We start from the raw sequence: 19,988 nt of genomic DNA, 5'->3' as shown, positions 1-19,988 counted from the left end.
ACTCCTTCAGCAGCAAATGCCCGATCTCTAGGCTCTTTCTATATCCTATAACATGTGTTCTCAACTTTAACTCTCAAATTTCACTCATTTTTTTCTTTATATTAGTTAGACCATACAGTATTTTTTCCTTTTGTTTCTGGTTAATTTCAGTCAACATAATGTCTACTGTCCACCATTTTGTATTTTTGATTTTATATGTCATATATTATTTCATTTTTTCTCTCTCTCTTTTTAACCTTATGATAGTCTTCATTTCTACACTCTTCTCCTAACCTATCTCCAGTCTTTTTGTATCTGCCTGTAATCCTCCCTTTAGTACTTCTTGTAGAGCAGTTCTTTTGTTCACAAACTGTCTCAGTTTCTGTTTGTCTTAAAATATTTTTTTTGGAAAAGTATTTATGATTTCTTTTTTATTATGCAAAAAATAAGTCAAATGCAAAAACATAAAATACACCTATATTTAAACAACCTTTCCCCATGATGGGAAAATTATTGAGAAATGTTTATTTTTCCCTCTTGAAAAGGTTAATCCAGGTAATAACACGGTTGCAGGTGGCAAATTCATAGTGCTTCCTTCCTTGTTCCTCTCCCTTAAACCCACAAATCTTTCATATCCATGTACTGAGGTGCTGGCCGTTTCTTTGATATCCAGGTCTTACAGGCCTAAGGCCTAGTGGACAAACTCTTGTCCTCTACACCGGCCACCATGTTCTCAATGGCATTCTAATCAAGCTTGCTGAGGATGCTGCCAGTGCTCTCAGACATGCTGTCCACGCCACTCACCCCAAAAGGAGGCTCCAGCTCTTCTTCCTCAGTTGATGACAAGCTATGCAGAAGGGAACTGTGACTCTCATGAAGAATCTTACAGACTTCTGAAGTTAACACCCAGGGACTCACCACAGTCTCCTCTCTCTCATACTCTACACACACCTGCTTGGTTTGAGGTGCAAGCCCAGCACTTACATGTCTTCTTTTATGCTGTGGGCTATGACATGGAGCATCAGAGCCACGTGGCCAAGGTGAACCTGAAGGTTGCTGAAAATGTTTTCCCTTTTGGGGTGCGCAACTTGATTTGTAAATATATCTGACTTTTCCAGGTTGATTTATTGAAAAATTGTGTCCATGTGGATTCTCTCCTCTTAGAGAAGGGGAGCATTGCTGTCTGGAAAGTTGAGCAGTTCTGGGTTTGTTAGGCAAACGTTTCCATGCAATTGCTGGTGGCTGCACTGATTCAGATAACAGCTCATTCATGAAATTATATGCCTGTGAGATTCGACAACTATAGTGGTCAGAGAATACCAATCTATCTTTTTCATGCTTCATCTTCTGTCTCAGCCTGATTTCCCTTGAAGTCATGCAAAATTGATTGCTTGTGGGGCAGAAAGGATCATGTTCTTGCCCTCTCTTTTCTGTCAGTTGATTTAAATACTCTATCATTCTTTCTTTTTGTTTTCTTTTCATCCAGACTTGAATCTGTCTTCTCTCCTTCTCAGTTCTCTGTGGACATCTGCCAGAAGTATGCTGAATCATTGTTGTGCTACCGTCTCCCAAAATTGTGTTCCAAACCACGCACTCCTGTCTTCTATCACCCTGTAGTGCTCCCTTTAGTATTTCCTGTAGGACAGGTGTCTTGTTCACAAAGTCTCCCATTGTCTGTTTGTCAGAAAATATTTTGAGCTTTCCCTCATATTTGAAGGACAGCTTTGCTGGATACAGGATTCTTGGTTGGTGGTTTTTCTCTTTCAGTATCTTAAATATATCACACCACTTCCTTGCCTCCATGGTTTCTGCTGAGAGATCCGCACATAGTCTTATTAAGCTTCCTTTGTATGTAATGGATCGCTTTTTTCTTTCTGCTTTCAGGATTCTCTCTTTGTCTTTGACATTTGATGATCTGATTATTAAGTGTCTTGGCGTAGGCCTACTCAGATCTCTTCTGTTTGGAGTATGCTGTGCTTCTTGGATCTGTAATTTTATGTCTGTTGTAAGAGATGGGAAATTTTCATTAATTACTTCCTCTATTATTGCTTCTGCCCCCTTTCCTTTCTCTTCTCCTTCTGGGACACCAATGATACGTACATTATTGTACTTTGTTTCATCCTTGAGTTCCCGGAGACGTTGCTCATATTTTTTCATTCTTTTCTCCATCTGCTCCTTTGCATGTAGGCTTTCAGGTATTTTGCTCTCCAGTTCCTGAGTGTTTTCTTCTGCCTCTTGAGACCTGCTGTTGTATGTTTCCATTGTGTCTTTCATCTCTTGTGTTGTGTCTTTCATTTCCATAGATTCTACTAGTTGTTTTTTTGAACTTTTGATTTCTGCTGTATACATGCCCAATGCTTCCTTTACAGCCTCTATCTCCTTTGCAATATCTTCTCTAAACTTTTTGAATTGATTTAGCATTAGTTGTTTAAATTCCTGTATCTCAGTTGAAGTGTACATTTGTTCCTTTGACTGGGTCATAACTTTGTTTTTCTTAGTGTAGGTTGTAATTTTCTGTTGTCTAGGCATGGTTTCCTTGGTTATCCAAATCAGGTTTTCCCAGACCAGAACAGGCTCAGGTCCCAGAGGGAAGAAATATTCAGTATCTGGTTTCCCTGAGGGTGGGTCTTAGAAAATTGCTCCACCCTTTGATGCCTCGGGTCACTGTGCTTTTCTGCCCAGCAGGTGATGCCTGTTAGCCTATAATTCTTGACTGCTGTGAGGAGGTATGGCCGTGTTCCCCCAGGCTCTGGGGTCTGGCTCTGAATCTGTCTGACAGTATTTTAAACACTTTCTCATGTTGGAAGGATAGATTTGCTGACTATAGAATTCTTGGTTGGCAGTTTTCCTCTTCAGTGTCTTAATCATACTATTGCTTTCTTGCCTCCATGGTCTCTATTGAGAAATCTGCACATAGTCATATCAAGCTTCCCTTGTATGTGATGGATTGCTTTCCTCTTGCTTCTTTCAGAATTCTCTCTTTGTCCCTAACAATCTGGTTATTAAGTGTCTTGGAGTAGGCCTATTTAGATCTATTCTGTTTGGCATATGCTGTGCTTTGGGAGAACAAGAAGGAATGCAGAGGAGCTGAGAGAAAAGCTAAGAGAGAGAGAATGCCAGAGACATTTTGGGGAAAACACCACCACCAAGAATCCCATACTTCTCCCTTATAAACCATTCTTATAGATATTTAGCTTTGGGATATTGCCTTTGTTGCAATTAATGGAAGTGTATTACAATGTAACTGTTAACTATAGACTCTAGTTTGCATTGATTATATTTTTGGGGGAAAGCCATTTTGAAACCAGAACCTGGGAGCAAAGACCAGCAGATAGATGCCAGTCCTGTGCCCTCTCAGCTGACAGAAGTGTTCCAGACACCTCAGAATTTCTTCAGTGAATGTATCCTCTTTTTGATGCCTTTGTTGAACTCCTTTATAGCCTTAGAACTCTGAATTTGTAATGTAACAAATCCCCTTTATAAAAGCCAACATTATTCTAGTATTTTGCATAACAGCAACTTTAGCAAAGAGGAATATACATATATTTGTATGCTTCATGTTTTCATTAAGTTCCCTCAGACCCTACTCATGTTTTTCCATTCTGTTCCTTATTTGTTCTTTTGTGTGTAGGATTTCATATGTCCTGTCTTCTAGGTCATAAATCCTTTCTTCTGCCTCTTCAAATCTGCTCTTGTATGTCTCCATTTTTTCCTTCTATTCTCTTTTGCCTTCATTCCCATAGGCTCTGTAATTTGTTTTCACAAGCTTTCAAGTTCTCCCTTATGTTCACTCAATGTCTTTTTTATATCATCCATCTCTTTTGCCATACCTTCCCTCAACTCATTGTTTTGATTGTTTTAGTTGATTTACCATATTTGTTTGAACATCTTTAATTCATTTATTTAACTCCTTTATCTCATTTAGAGTGTAAGTTTGTTCCTTTGACTGTGCCATATCCTCATTTACCCTAATGTGATTCATAATTTTTTGTTGTCTAGGCATCTTGTTTCCCTGATTACCCCAACAGATTTCCCAGACCAGACTTGCCCAAGGTCTCAGGAGAGTGTGTTCATTATCAAGTTTTCCTGAGGATGAGACCCAGAAGATTGTCAGACTTTCGTGTGAGGCCTCTAGACTCTGTGCTTTTCCTATCCTGCTCAGCAGGTGGTGCTTTTGCAGCCCATGTCTTCCCATCAGTATATAGAGGTGTGGTACCTTTAATTCTCAGCAGAAACTTCTTCCTGCCTGGGAGTGAGGATGAGTCAGAAACCATGCTTGAGCTGTTTCTATTTTTTTGTTGTTGGACCAGGCCCTACTTTCTGAATTCTCTGAGGAAGGGCAGCCCCTTGAGCTGAGTCTTGCCCCCCACCCTTTTCTTAGGGAAAATATACCCTTTAGTGAAATATATCCTTCACTTGACTTCTTCCTTTGTCCCTCTGACTTTCTTAACTCCCCTTGCCTGAGTCAGCACTGACAATTGAAAATGTGTGAGGCTGTCTCTACTTAGAATGAGAAAAAAAGAAAATAGAAATCTGCCTTTCAGAGCCAGTCCCTAGCCCCCCATTTTTACCAATCAAGAGCCAGAGTTGGTACACATTTCTATGTGCCACTTTTCTTGGCATACATCCCTTTTCTGGTATTCTGAGTTTGGCCAATTTCAAAAGCCTCTGTTTTTTTTTTTTTTTTTTTTTTTTTTTTTTTTGTTTATTTACTATCTTTCCCCCTCAACCCTGCCTCCTCTATTCCAGGAGAGACCTCAGTGTTCTTTTCCTGCTTGCTCCAGGTTTACCTGTAATCTTTGCTTCTATTGAGTAGTCTGATTTGTTAATTATAACAGCAATTGGAGCTTGGTTGAGCTACTTTCTCTTGCTCCCAGCAGGGACCACATCTTTTTCCCACAAGGGTGTGTTTCAATATAGCCTGCTCTGCCAGTGGGGGAGGGTCACCAGCTCCACTGTTTGGGGGATTGTACTAATTGTTCAATTGTGTGATCTTGGGCTTTTCATACATTCCAGACTGATGTACATGTGTCCAGTCATGGATGAACCCCAGTTTTCAACACTATTTACTAGCTATTCCTGGCTGTTTACTAGCTGCTCTAAAGGCCTAACTGAATTCCACACCTCCCTATGCTGTCATCTTGACCCTCTCTCATTGTGCTTTGACTTTCACTTTCCTAATGACTAATGATGTTGAGCAGCTATGTGGATGCTTACCAGTCATTTGTATATCATCCTTGGAGAAAAGTCTGCTTAAATCTTTGCCAATTTTTACATTGGGTTGCTTCATTAATAATATTGAGGAAACACCCTTCTATTCCCAGTTCGTTGAGTGTTCTTTATACTGAAAAGGTGTTGAATTTTGTCATTTTTTTAAAATTCAGTTTAATTCAGACATATTCACATACCTTACAATCATCCATGGTGTGCAATCAACTGCTCGCAGTACCATCATATAGTTGTGCATTCATCACACCAGTCTATTTTTGAACATTTCCTTATACCAAAAAAGGTAAAAATAAGAATAAAACTGGAAGTAAAAAAGAATACCCAAATCATTCACCCTTCCACCATACTTTTCATTTATTTTTTGTCACCATTGTTCTACTCATCCATCCATACACTAGATAAAGGGAATGTGGTCCACAAGGCTTTCCCTATCACACTGTCACCCCTTGTAAGCTACACTGCCATACAACCATTCTGAAGAGTCAAGGCTACTGGGTTGCAGTTTGATAGTTTCAGGTACTTACTTCTAGCTATTCCAATACATTAAAACCTAAAAAGGGTTATCTATATAGTGCATAAAAGTACCAACCAGAGTGACATCTTAACTCCATCTGGAATCTCTTAGCCACTGAAACTTTATTTTCGTCATTTTGCATCACCATTTTGGTCAAGATGTTCTCAATCCCATGATATCAAGTCCAGATTCATCCTTAAGAGTCATATCCTGCATTGCCAGGGAGATTTACACCCCTGGAAGTCAGATCCCACATAGGGGGAAGGGCAGTGAATTCACCTGCCAAGTTGGGTTAGCTAGAGAGACAGGGCCACATCTGAGCATCAAACATGCACTCAGGGGGAGACACTTAGGCACAATTATAAGCAGCTTTAACCTCTCCTTTGCAGTAATGAGCTTCATAAAGGCAAGACTCAGGATAGAGGGCTCAGCATACCAAACCACCAGTCCTCAATATTTGTGAGAACATCAGCAACAATCCAGGTGAGGAAGTCCAACACTTCTGCATTTTCTCCAAGCTCTTCAGGGGGGCTCTGCATATATATTTTTGTTCTCTTCTCAGATTACTTTGGGATTTGTCACTATTCCACACAACGTATACAAACCTATCAGGTCTCACTTCCTATTCAAAGTTCCATGTAATTATGCTATTTCAGCAAACTGTGTGTTAAATTGTTTAGGAAGTATAGATCCTGCATCAAATAAACATGTTCCTTTGGTGTCACCTGGAAGTTGAAGTTTTAAAATACAGTTAATATGGTCCTTTACCCTTTGGCCCAATTTGCCCTAGTCCTAACCAGATCTGCCTCATTCATGTTTCTAATTGAAGTCTGGACTCTTTTCCAGCTTTTTGAACAGTTGCTGTATGTGCTAATACTGACATTCATATCTGCCAAGCTCTAGCTCTGAGTTTCTCGTGTCACACAGATACCAAAAGTTCCAGGGATTGATCAGGTTATACACAAAGGGGTCAGCATCTCAGAATCTGGGTACAACCATTACAATTCAGGAATAGATGTGACTGCTATAAGAGCTTACAATCTAGGGACCATTACAACAAGCATTCCCCTGATGAGCTGTGCTCTAAAATTCAATTCTGAGTTTACACATTGTAGTTAGTCCATATTAGTGGAGCGTTATAGTATTTGCCTTTCTTTCTGGCATAGTTCACTCAAAATGCTGTCCAACAGATCCAGTCACCTAGTTGCATGTCTCACAGCTTCATCCCTTCTTGCCATTGCTCAGTATTCCATTGTATGCACGCACAACAGCTCACCATTCTGTTCCTCAGTTGATGTACCCTTAGGCCACCTCCACCCATTGCAAATCATGCATACAGCCTCACAAAACACCACTGAAATAATATCCATTCATGTCCCTGCTCTCAGATCCTACATGTATATGCCCCCTAATGAGGTTGCAAAACATTATGGCACCCACATATTTAGCTTCTTGTGGAATCACCCCACTGTCTTCCAGAAAGGCTGCCACCTAACCAACAGTAAATACATACATATTTCTCTTCATTTTTTCTCCAGGACTTTTATCACTATTTTTATTTTTCCTGCAATTTTCTAGAGCTATATTCACATATCATACAATTATCCACAGTGTACAATCAATTGGTCACAGTATCATCATATAGTTTTTTATTTATCACCACAGTCGACACTTGGACATATTGATGACTCTGAAATAAAGTTTTTTCAGACAAATAAGAAAAAGACAATAAAAAGAAAAATAAAATATGATTTTATTTTCTTAATCATATATTAATCATATAAAATATGGTTTTAATATATAATATGATTTAATATATAATATGATTTAATATATCATATTAGGGTCAGACTACAGCACTACTACCAAGAATCCCATGTCCCCCCTTATATCCTCCTCTCATACACATTTAGGTTTGGTATATTGCCTTTGTTACATTTAATGGAAGCATATTACAATGTTACTGTTGACTATAGACTCCAGTTTGCTTTGATTATATTTTTTCACTAATACCATCATCTTTCAACACTCTGCATGGTTGATATTCATTTGTTCTCCCACATGCAAGAATATTTTTATATTTGTGTATTTAGTCACAATCATTGACCACACCAATTTCTGCTAAGTGAAAGTCACAGTCTTTATCTTCTAGGATTACCTCAGGTGTCATATATGCACTAGCCCACATTTGTCAGCCTTTCTCTAAGACATCTTTGTTCAGTGTACTTACAATATTGTGCTTCCATTAAACAGTATTGTGCTATCTATTGCTGGATCTATACAATCAATCCTGCTGAACATTCTGTAGTCCTTCAGCATCAAATGCCTGATCTCTACCCTTTTTCTATCTCCTGATAGCCTGTGTTATAAGATTCTAACTTTCAAAGATTTCTCATTAATATTAGTTCATATTAGTAAGCCCATACAATATTTGTCCTTTTGTTTCTGGCTAACTTTGCTCAGAATAATGTCCTCAAGGTTCATCCACATTATTAAATGTTCTGTGCATTTGTTCTGTCTTAAAGATGCATAATATTCCATCATGTGTATATACCACACTTTGTTTATTTACTTTTCTGTTGCTGGACATTGGGGCTGTTTCTGTCGCTTGACTATCATGATTAATGCCACAATAAACATTCATTTACAAATGTCCATTCATGTCTTAACTTTCAGTTCCTCTGAATATATACTTAATAATGGATTATCTGGGTCATATGGTGAATCCATACTTTGCTTCTTGAGGAATCACCACACTGTCTTGCAGAGTGGTTGCAACAATCTACATTCCCAGCAACAGTGAATGAGTGTGCCTCTTTCTCCATATCCTCTCCAGCAGTTGTTGTTTACTGTTTTTTGGATAGTGGCCATTGTGTTAGGTATGAGATACCTAACTGTGGTTTGGATTTTAATTTCCCTAATAGCCAGTGATGTTGAGGATTTTTTCATATGTTTTTGAACCATTTGTATTTCCTCTCCAGAATAGTGTCTATACATGTCTTTTGCCCATTTCTTAATTGGGTTGTTTGTCTTTCTGTTTTTGAGTTGTAGGATTGCTTTATATATTCCAGATATTAAAATCTTGTCTGATATGTGGTTTCCAAATATTGCTTCCCATTGCATAGGCTGCCATTTTACATTTCTGGCAAAGTCTTTTAATGTACTAAACTGTTTAATTTTGAGGAGATCCCATTTGTCTATTTGTTATTTTGTTGCTCATACTTTGGGTGTAAGGTCTAAGAATCCACCTCCTATCACAAGATCTTGTAGATATTGCCCTACATTTTCTTCTAAGAGTCTTGTGTTCTTGGTGCTGTTTTGATCTTTGATACATTTTGAGTTATTTTTTGTGCAAAATCTGAGATAGGAGTCCTTTTTCATTCTTTGAAAAATGGATATCCAGTTTTCCAAACACCAATTTTGAAGAGGCTGCTCTGTCCCAGTAGCTTTGGTTTGAATGCCTCATCAAAGATCAATTTTCTGTAGATGTGATGGTCTATTTCTGAACACACAATTCAGTTCCATTGGTCAGTGTATTTATCCTCATGCCAGTACCATGCTGCTTTGAACACTGTAGCTTTGTAATATGCTTCAAAATCAGGTAGTGTGAGACCTCCCACCTTGTTTCTCTGTCTCAAGGTATTTTTGGCTATTTGGGGCACCTTGCCCATCCAAATATATTTGATTAATCATTTTTCTATTTCTGCAAAGTAAGGTGTTTGGATTTTAATTGGTATTGCATTGAATCTATAAATCAGTTTAGGTAGAATTGGCATCTTAATTATATTTAGTCTTCCAATCCAAGAACATGGTATGTTCTTCCATTTTTTTTTTTTACATACTGTTCAACTTCTTTTAATAGTTTCTTAGTTCTCTCTGTATAGATTTTTTGTGGCCTCATTTAGTTTATTCCTAAATACTCGATTCTTTTTGTTGCTATTGTAAATGGAATTTTTTTCTTAATTTCTTCTTCTTGTTGCACATTACTTGTGTGTAGAATAATACAGACTTTTGCATGTTGATCTTTTACCTGTCACTTTGCTGCATTTGTTGATTAGTTCTAGTAATTCTGCTATAAATTTTTCTGGATTTTCGACATATAGAATCATCTCATCTGCAAAGAGTGAAAGTTTTGATTTTTCCACTGCAATTTTCATGCCTTTTATTTCTTTTTCTTGCCTAATTGCTCTAGCTAGAACTTCCAGCACAATGTTGAATAACAGTGGTGACAGTGGGCATCTCTGTCTTGCTCCTGATCTTAGAGGGAAACCTTTCAGACTGTCCCCATTGGGTGTGATGTTGGCTGTGGGTTTTCATGTATTGCCTTTATCATACTGAGAAAGTTCCCTTCTATTCCTTTCCTTTGAAATGTTTTCATCAAAAAAGGATTTTGAATCTTCTTGACCAAAAGTGGGATAGGAAATTAAATATAATAAAGTTTCAGTGGCTGAGAGATTTCAAATGGAGTTGAGAGGTCACTCTGGTGGGCATCCTTATGCACTATATATATAACCCTTTTTAGGTTTTAGTTCATTGGAATAGCTAGAAGTAAATACCTGAAACTATCAAACAGCAATACAGTAGCCTTTACTCTTGAAGATGATTGTACAGCAATGTAGCTTACAATGTAACTTACAAGTGACAGTGTGATTGTAAAAGCCTTGTGGATCGCACTCCTTTTATCCAGTATATGGATGGATTAGTAGAAAAATGGGGAAAAAACTAAGTGAAATGCAGGGTGGGAGCGGGGATTATTTGAGTGTTCTTTTTTACTTTTATTTTTTATTTCATATTTTCACTTTTTCTAGTACAAGGAAAATGTTCAAAACATAGTTTGGGGTGATGGATGCACAGCTATATGAAGGTAGTGTGAACAATTTATTGTACACTTTGGGTGATTGTGTGCTATGTGAATATATCTCAATCAAACTGAATTTAAATACACTTTAAAAAAACAAAACAGCAACAGTGAAAACAAAAACTCAGTGGAAGACAGAATATTGGGGTGTTGAGGCAGCCCATCAACAGTTACCACAAAAAAGTATGCATTCAGTAATCTTCCAAATGGGCCAGGTCTCGGAATCCAGTTTCAGCAAGTGATTTTTAATTATTAAATAATATTTTAATTGAGTATTTTGAATAATACATTCATATATCATAAAGAAGGTATACAGTACAAATTCTTCTTCCAAAAAAAAGAAAGTATGTTGAATTTTCTCAATTGCCTTTTCTGCATTGATTAAGATGTCCATGTGGTTCTTCTACTTTGATTTATTTATGTGGTCTATTACATGAATTGGTTTTCCTGTGTTTAACCAGCCTTGCATTCCTGGAATAAACTCCACCTGGTCATTGTGTATAATTCATTTAATGTGCTGCTGGAACTGATTTGTGAGTATTTTGTTGAGGATTTTGCATCTATATTCATTAAAAATTTTGGTCTATAATTTTATTATTTGTAGAATCTTTGCCTGATTTTGTTATTAGGGTGTTGTTGGCTTCATAAAGTGTGTTGGGTAGCTTTCCCTCCTCTTCAGTTTTTTGAAGAGTTTGAACAGGATAGGTACTAATTTTTTCTTGAATGCTTGGCTTTTCTTTTTGGGGAGCTATTTTATGGTTGACTCAATCACTTTACTTATTACTAGTTTGCTGAGGTTGTCTATTTCTTCTCAAGTCAATGTTGGTTGTTTATGCTTTCCTAGGAAATTGTCTATTTAATGTAAGTTTTCTAGATTATTAGCATATAGTTGCTCATAGTATCTTCTCATTATCCTTTCTGCAGGGGCAGTAGTTATGCCTCCTTTCCCATATCTGATTGCATTTATTTGCATCCACTCTCTCTCTCTCTCTCTCTCTCTCTCTCTCTCTCTTTTTTTTTTTTTTTTTTTTGTTAGACTAGCTAGGGGTCCATCAATTTTGCTGATTTTCTCAAAGAACAATCTTCTGATTTTGTTGATTCTCTCTATTGGTTTCCTGTTCTGAATTTCATTTATTTCTGCTCTAATCTTTCTTATTTCTTTCCTTCTGTTTGTTTTGGGGTGAATTTGTTTTTCTTTATCTAGCTCCTCCTGGTGAACAGTTACTCAATATTTGCTCTCTCTTCTTTTTTAATATAGGCATTTAGAGCAATAAATTTCCCTCTCAGCGCTGCTTTGCTGCATCGCATAAGTTTTGTTATGTTGTGTTTTCAATGTCATTTGCCTTTAAGTATTTACCTATTTCACATTTAATTTCTTCCTTTACCCACTGGTTTTCTAAGAATGTGTTGTTTAACCTCCATATATTTGTGAATTTTACAATGTTCTGCCTGCTATATATTCCAACTTTCTTCCATTATTTCTGAGACAGTAATTTTTATAATATCGATATTTTTAATTTTTTTCAGACTTGCTTTGTAACCCAACTTGTGATCTATCCTAATGAATGTTCCATGAACAGTTGAGAAAAATATGTATCCTGCTGTGGTGGGGTGTAGTGTTCTATAAATGTCTGTTAAGTCTGGTTCCTTTATCATAAAATGCAACATCTGCATTTCCTTACTGATCCTCTATTTATATTTTCTATCCATTGATGAGAGTGGTGTTATTGTTTTCCAACTATTATTGTAGGTATCTACTTCTCCTTTCAGTGTTCTCAGTGTTTGCCACATGAATTTTGGGGCACTCTGGCTTGGTGCATAAATATTTATGATTTTTATGTTTTCTTGATGAATTGACCCTTTTATTAATAGATAGTGTTCTTCTTTGTCTCTTTTAATGGTTTCATTTTTGAAGTCTAATTTCTCTGATATTAATATTGCTACTCTCACTTTTTTCTGTTGCTGATTGCGTGAAATAACTTTCTCAAACAGTTCATTTTCAACCTAATTTTGTCCTTGTGTCTAAAGTGAGTTTCTTGAATTTGTGAAGTGTTCCATTTTTTTGCAATGTTCAAAACATTTTATTAAAGTACAAAATTGTTAAAATTAAGCAAAATAGAAAAGCACATTAAATATTTGAAAAACACTGATAACACCACTCAAGTCACACACATATACAATAATTCAGAAGGGTCTCACAAAGTTTATAAACAAACATTTTGGAGATTTCAAATGTGGATTTAATAGCTCACTGCTGAGCATGGTGTCAATATATGTAACATCCTTGAGAGAATGTTGTTCACACTCTTCAGCGATCCAGGACTCCCAAGGAGTTCGTTCCTTGGGAGACTCAGACTCAGAGGCAGCCAGATAGGACATGTCAAGATTTGAGATAGTCACATAACTGGTCTAACTTTCTTCATCCTATTGACTGTGTTGGTGTTATACAGACAGAGTTAGGGCGTTTTTCTTCAGCCTCTGATGATATCAAAAGGACATGAAGAATATTAGCAATTTCTCATTACTTAGAATGAAAATTCAGCACATAAGGGGCTATGCAGGGAATATTTACACCAGAACTAGAAAGTTCTATGTGATGGAAAATGACCTATAAACTAAGATAGAACAGATTGAATCATGCTTAATGCTCTGTCTTGTATTTAGTTAAAGTAGGAAAGGAGGCAGAGTAGACACTTTAAAATCAAAGTGTTCCAGTTTTAGCTTGATGAATGGTCAACAACTGAATTACTTTATGCTGAAGTGAGCATGTAACTCTCTCTTGAGTCCAGAAGAACTTAAGATTTTAAAGACAAGAGAAAACAAACTTAAAACACAGACAAAGCAAAGAAACAATCCCAATTAACTGGTCACTATACAGACAGTATTATAACAAGTTAAGGGGGCACTTGGCTCTACACAGTTCACTTTGATGGTTCTAGATTAAAAATACCTTCCAAAATGAATTCAGAGGGGAGGAAATTAAGAGCTTCAGATACCTTTAAAACCACTCTTGGGCTCAATAGGACTATTCCTTAAAAAATAACCATCTTACATTTTTAATTCATTTTTATTGAGATATATTCACATACCAAGCAGTCACACAAAACAAAGCATACATTAAATTGTTTACAGTACAATTATATAGTTGTGCATTCATGACCAAAATTATTTTTTGTCATTTTCATTACCACACACACAAAAACAATAAGAATAAAAAACAATATGAAAAAGAACAACCAAAGTAGAAAAGAACACTGGGTGCCTTCTTCCCTGCCCCACAATTTTCCTACTCCTCCATCCATAAACTGGACAAAGGGGATGTGGTCCATAAGGCTTTCCCAATCACATTGTCTCCCCTCATAAGCTACATTTTTATACAACTGTCTTCGAGATTCATGGGTTCTGGGTTGTAGTTTGATAGTTTCAGGTATCCACCACCAGCTACTCCAATTCTTTAGAACCTAAAAAGGGTTGTCTAAAGTGTGCGTAAGAGTGCCCACCAGAGTGACCTCTCGGCTCCTTTTGGAATCTCTCTGCCACTGAAACTTATTTCATTTCCTTTCACATCCCCCTTTTGGTCAAGAAGATGTTCTCCATCCCATGATGCCGGGTCTACATTCCTCCCCGGGAGTCATATTCCACGTTGCCAGGGAGATTCACTCCCCTGGGTGTCTGATCCCATGTAGGGGGGAGGGCAGTGATTTCACCTTTCAAGTTGGCTTAGCCAGAGAGAGAGGGCCATATCTGAGCAACAAAGAGGCATTCGGGAGGAGGCTCTTAGGCACAACCATAGGGAGGCCTAGCCTCTCCTTTGCAGCAACCATCTTCCCAAGGGTAAAACCTACGGTAGAGGGCTCAACCCATCGAACCACCAGTCCCCTATGTCTGTGGTCATGTTAGCAACCATGGAGGTGGGGTAGACGAATACCCCTGCATTCTCCACAGTCTCCTCAAGGGGGTACTATATCTTTTTTTTCCCTTGTTTTTCTTTTTTCTTTTTTTTTTTTTTTAACTTTCCCTTCTTTTTTAAATCAACTGTATGAAAAAAAAGTTAAAAAGAAAACAAACATACAATAAAAGAACATTTCAAAGAAACCATAAGAAGGGAGTAAGAAAAAGACAACTAACCTAAGATAACTGCTTAACTTCCAACATAAAGAAAGTTACCTAATATAGCAATATTTCTGTGAACTTGTTCCTATACCCATCAGAAATTAACAGACCATAGTCATTCCTGGGCATTCCCAGAATGTTAAATTTACCCACGATAGCTTATCTGTTCTTATTGGGTTATCCTTCCCCCTTCATTAATTGCTCTCTATCACTAGTTCCCCTATAGTCTACATTATAAACCATTTATTTTAGGAGTGTGTTGTTTAACCTCCAGGTGTTTGTGAATTTTCTAAGTCTCTGATGGTTATTGACTTCTAATTGTATTCCACTGTGGTCAGAGAATGTGCTTTGAATAATTTCAATTTGTTTTTTAAATTTATTGAGGCTTGTTTTATGTCCCAGCATATGTTCTATTCTGGAGAAAGTTCCATGATCACTAGAGAAGAATCTGTATCCTGGTGATTTGGAATATAATGTTCTATATAGGTCTGTTAAATCAAGTTCATTTATCAGATTGTTTAGGTTTTCAATTTCCTTATTGGTTTTCTGTCTGGTTGCTCTATCTATAGGAGAGAGTGATGTGTTGAAGTCTCCCACAATTATTGTGGAAACATCCACTGCTTCCTTTAGTTTTGCCAGTGTTTGTCTCATGTATTTTGTGGCACCACAATTGGGTGCATAAACATTTATGATTGTTATTTCCTCTTGTTGAATTTCCCCTTTTATTAGTATGTTGTGGCCCTCTTTGTCTCTCATAACATCCTTGCATTTAAAGTTTATTTTATCTGAGATTAATATTGTTACTCTTGCTTTCTTTTGGCTGTAGCATGCATGAAATATTTTTTCCATCCTTTCACTTTCAATTTCTTTGTGTCCCCATGTCTACCATGAGTCTCTTGCATGCAACATATTGATGGTTCATATTTTTTGATCCATTCTGCCAATCTGTATCTTTTAGTTGGGGAGTTTAATCCATTTACATTCAACATGATTACTATGAAGGCATTTCTTGAATCAGCCATCCTTTCCTTTGGTTTATGTTTGTCAGATATATTTTTCCCTCCCTTATTGTCCTTTAATGAACCAATATTGAATCTCTTTAGTACTGAACCTCTCTCAGAATTTTAAATATGTCATGCCACTGCCTTCTCAGCTCGATGATGGGTGCTGAGTAGTCACTACTTAGTCTTATGTTGTTTCCTTTGTATGTGGTGAATTGCTTTTCTCTTGCTGCTTTCAGAACTTGCTCCTTCTCTTCAGTATTTGACAGTCTGATCAGAATATGTCTTGGAGTGGGTTTATTTGGATTTATTCCATTTGGAGTTCACTGGGCATTTATGCTTTGTGTATTTATATTGTGTAGAAGGTTTGGGAAATTTTCCTCAACAATTTCTTGGAATACTCTTTCTAGACCTTTACCCTTCTCTTCCCCTTCTGGGACACCAATGAGTCTTATGTTTGGATGTTTTATTTTATGTCTCATATCCCTGAGGTCCATTTTGATTTTTTTCAATTTTTTCCCCATTCTTTCTTTTGTTATTTCATTCTCCATTCTGTGGGCCTCGAGGTCGCTGATTTGTTGTTCAGCTTCCAGTAGTCTTCTACTACGAGTATCCAGAATCTTTCTAATTTGGTCAACAGTTTCTTTCATTTCCATAAGATCATCTGTTTTTTTATTTACTCTTGTAATTTCTTCTTTATGCTCTTCTAGGGTCTTCTTCATGTCCTTTATATCCTGTGCCATGCTCTTCTTCATGTTCTTTATATCCTGTGCCATGCTCTTGTTGCTTGTCTTTAGTTCTTTGATTAATTTCTCCAAGTACTGTGTCTCCTCTGATCTTTTGATTTGGGTATTTGGGTTTGAGTTATCCATATTGTCTGGTTTCTCATATGCTTTAAAATTTTCTGTTGTTTTTGTGCTCTTGGCATTTGCTTTACTTCATAGGGTTCTTTTAGGATATGTAGGATTAATCAAAGACTAATCTCTGATTTGTCAGATATACAGACTGGTGGTGTACACTTTCTCTAACTAACCCCCAGATGGCATCCACAAGTCACCTATTCTGCTCAAGTTAGTTCTCCCCAACTTTGCCTTTGTGGTGTGTGGGGTCTGATTCTTGTGGGGTCTAATTGGTGCACCAAGTTTGGGTGTGTTGTTGGTGCTGTCTGCCATGAATGTGGGGTGTGTGTCTGAGCGATAAGGGAGGGAGGGCAGCTTTAATAATCAAACTTCCCAGGTGTTCCTGGAGATTTAAGGCTGTTTCAAGAGTCTAAACCTTGATTTCAGTCTTGCCACAGATTGTCTCTACCACTGACCCACAAGTCCTTGGTATTAGCATATGGTCCCTGGGATTTCTGAGTGGGTCCCTCTTCCAAGCCATGCACTTCTAGGGCCTCTGCTGAGGGAAGGTTGTGCTATGTCACAAGTGTGTGCCATCCCTCAAGGGAAGTTCCGGGCTGCCAGGCCATATAGGTGCATTCCCAGCCTGCTGTAAGGATGGCTGTATGGGGTGTGTTAATTTCCCCCTTTTTGCACTGCTACAGCTTCCCAGCTCCAGGACAATTAGCTGTGGTTGTGTGAAGGGCTATTGTCCATGCCTGATATTTTGGTGCTTGCATGTGTTGCTAAAAACAGTCCCCATCACACTGAGTTTTTTGGCATGGCTCTGGGTGCCAGGCAGGAGTGTTCCCACTCCACCAGGAAGATGGCTGCAAGGGGCATGGTTATTTTCCCCTTTTGGCTCACCTCTGCCCTCCTCACTCTGAGACAATTAGCAGCAGGTATGTGAAAGGCTATCTTCCATGCCAGATGTTGAAGTGTTTGCACAGCCCATTCCTTCCACATTTCACTGTGTGGTTCTCACTGCTGTGTCTGCAGCCACTTTTGGGTTTTTTAGAAAAGGACTAGTCCACCTCCAAATCCCAACCCACAGTTTCCCCACACCAAAGCATGGCTGCCAGATATTCAGCAAGCTTACTCACTCATTTCAGAACACAGACTCCTGTTTTCACCAAGTGCATGGTTCCTGTGGATTTAGCAGACATTGTCCAGATGGTGCATCACTGGAACTGGTGTTCCGGGTCACTTTCTGGCTTTTATGTAGTATTTTTCATGGAGTTGTTTTTTTGCCTTGTCTCTCCTAGCTGCCATCTTAGGTTCTCCCATCTTGCATTTTAAAACAGATCATCTTCATCTGATTCTTCAAGGTATTTTGTAGGTTTCTTAGCTCATCCAGATTTTGTCTGAGAGCCAAAGCTGAATCTAAGTCTACAAGTCTTTTGGATTATATATGTCATATCTTATTTTTTCTCTCTCTCCTTTTACCCTTCCTTCTATTCTTCATTTATACACTCTTCTGCAAACCTCTCTCTCCTGTCTTTTCCTTAGCAGTCTGTAGCACTCCCTTTAGTATTTCTTGTAGTGCCAGTCTCTTATTCACAAACTCTCTCAGTGTCTGTTTGTCTGGAAATATTTTAAATTTTTCCTCATTTTTATGGACAGTTTTGCTGGATATTGAATTCTTGGTTGGCAATTCTCTTTCAGTATCTTGCCTCCATGGTTTCTTCAGAGAAATCTGTATATAGTCTTCCTGAGCTTCCCTTGTATGTGATTGATTGTTTCTTTCTTGCTTCTTTTAGAATTCTCTTTGTCTTTGACATTGGACAATGTGATCAGTGTCTTGGAGTAGGTCTATTTTGATTTATTCTGTTAGGGGCATGCTACACTTCTTGAATCTGTAATTTTCTGTCTTCCTAAGATAGGAAATTTTCAGTGCATATTTTTTTGTATTTTTCTTTCTGCCCCTTTACACTTCTCTTCTCCTTCTGGGACACCCATAACAAGTATATCCTGTGCTTCATCTTGTCACTCAGCAGCCTAAGACCATGCCTGTGTTTTTCCATTCTTTTTGCCATCTTTTTTTTGGTGTGTGTATGATTTCAAATGTCTTATTTTCCAATTCACTGATCTTTTCTTCTACCTATTCAAATCTACTGTTGTATTCCTCCAATGTGTTTTTTGTGTCCTCCATTATGACCTTCATTCCCATAAGTGCTGCCATTTGTTTTTTAAAGTTTATGGTCATCTGGTATCTTCCTTATATCCTTCATCTTTTTTGCCATATTTTCCCTCAGTTCATTGAATTGATTTAGCATTAGTTGTCTCAACTCCTATACCTTGGTTGAACTATTAGTTTGTTCCTTTGGCTGGTGCATATTTTCATGTTTCCTAATATGGTTTGTTATCTAAAGCTGTCTAGGCATCTGACTTTCTTGATTAGTTAATCTGGAGTTCATTTTCACTCTTTTATCTAGGGTTTTCCTGTTGGTTGGCTTTGTTCTCTAACTTTGATGTTCAGTTCCACTTATTCTAGACCTCTAACAGGTTCTATTTAGTTGATCAGAATTTTTCACCACATGTTTTTCTGTTTCTTGCCCTGCCACTATGTAGACTTTTTGTGAGAGAATCTTCTCAGATATGGTCAGGTTTTCCCACTTCCAGGGAGGCCCAGGTCTCTTGAGAAGGATATGGAGTTTCCCTGAGGATGAGACCCTTCTTTGAAGCCTTTAGACTCTGTGATTTTCCTATCCTGTCCAGTAGAAGGCACTTGCCCTCAGCTCTCCCTCCAGTGTAAGTAGGTGTGGAGCCTTTGTTCTTCCAGTTACCCTGACCCTGTCAGGAGCATGACTCACTGAAGTATTTTTCTGAATTCTAGCCCCTGGGGCCTGAGTTCCCTGAAGGAGGGCTGCCAATTGAGCAGGATCATGTCCCCCTTCTCTTGGGGGAATTATGCCCTTTAGGGAATTTTCTACAGTTATTTCTCAGAGCTATCTCAGCTCTGCTCTTGCCTGGGTTCAGCAGCCCATTGCAAGTCTTTGATGCTTTCTGTAATGGGCCACTTACAGTAGTTATTTTTAAAAAAGAGAATAGGATAAAAAAAGAAAAGAGAAAAAGAAAGGCCCAATATAGACTATTTAAAGAAAATGCCTTTAGTTTTATTATCTCTTCCTACTGGACAGTTACTCTGAGACAACTTTAATTCTTCCCTCTATTAAAATGCAGAAAGATAAGAAGTTGGAGAACAATTAAGGGGGAAACAAGAAATCAGAATAGCCAGCATTTCAGAGAGGGGCCCTGGTCTCCCTGGATTGCATCTGTGCCTGATTTTGTTGGATCCCAGCCCTTCTCTGTACTTTGTTTGTCCAAATCCCAAAGTCTCTGTTTTTTTTTTTTTTTTTTTTTTTTGCTTTTGCTGTTTTTTACTAGCCCTGTCTCCTCTCTGCCATGCTGACTGC

At 37.9% G+C, this 19,988-nt stretch overlaps 1 protein-coding gene across 2 annotated transcripts; it reads right to left on the bottom strand.

Moving 5' to 3' along the window:
* Window positions 1–526: 526 nt before the first annotated feature.
* Window positions 527–1,530, bottom strand: LOC119524270 (ciliogenesis and planar polarity effector 1-like). 2 transcript variants are annotated; one of them, XM_037822901.1, is made up of 2 exons: window positions 898–1,499; window positions 527–828 (listed from the first exon to the last, which is right to left on the bottom strand). In XM_037822901.1, the coding sequence occupies exons 1-2, from the start codon at window positions 1,459–1,461 to the stop codon at window positions 724–726; spliced, it is 669 nt and encodes a 222-aa protein (XP_037678829.1). In that variant the 5' UTR covers window positions 1,462–1,499; the 3' UTR covers window positions 527–723. The 2 variants fall into 2 exon arrangements, with proteins under 2 accessions (XP_037678829.1, XP_037678828.1); XM_037822900.1 differs by having other exon boundaries at window positions 566–1,530.
* Between the last annotated feature and the right edge of the window lie 18,458 nt (window positions 1,531–19,988).

The sequence above is a fragment of the Choloepus didactylus genome, chromosome Y (assembly GCF_015220235.1).
Source record: "Choloepus didactylus isolate mChoDid1 chromosome Y, mChoDid1.pri, whole genome shotgun sequence".
NCBI lineage: Eukaryota > Metazoa > Chordata > Mammalia > Pilosa > Megalonychidae > Choloepus > Choloepus didactylus.
The sequence above is the reverse complement of the archived record's forward strand: the minus strand, read 5'-3'. Positions and strand labels throughout refer to the sequence as shown.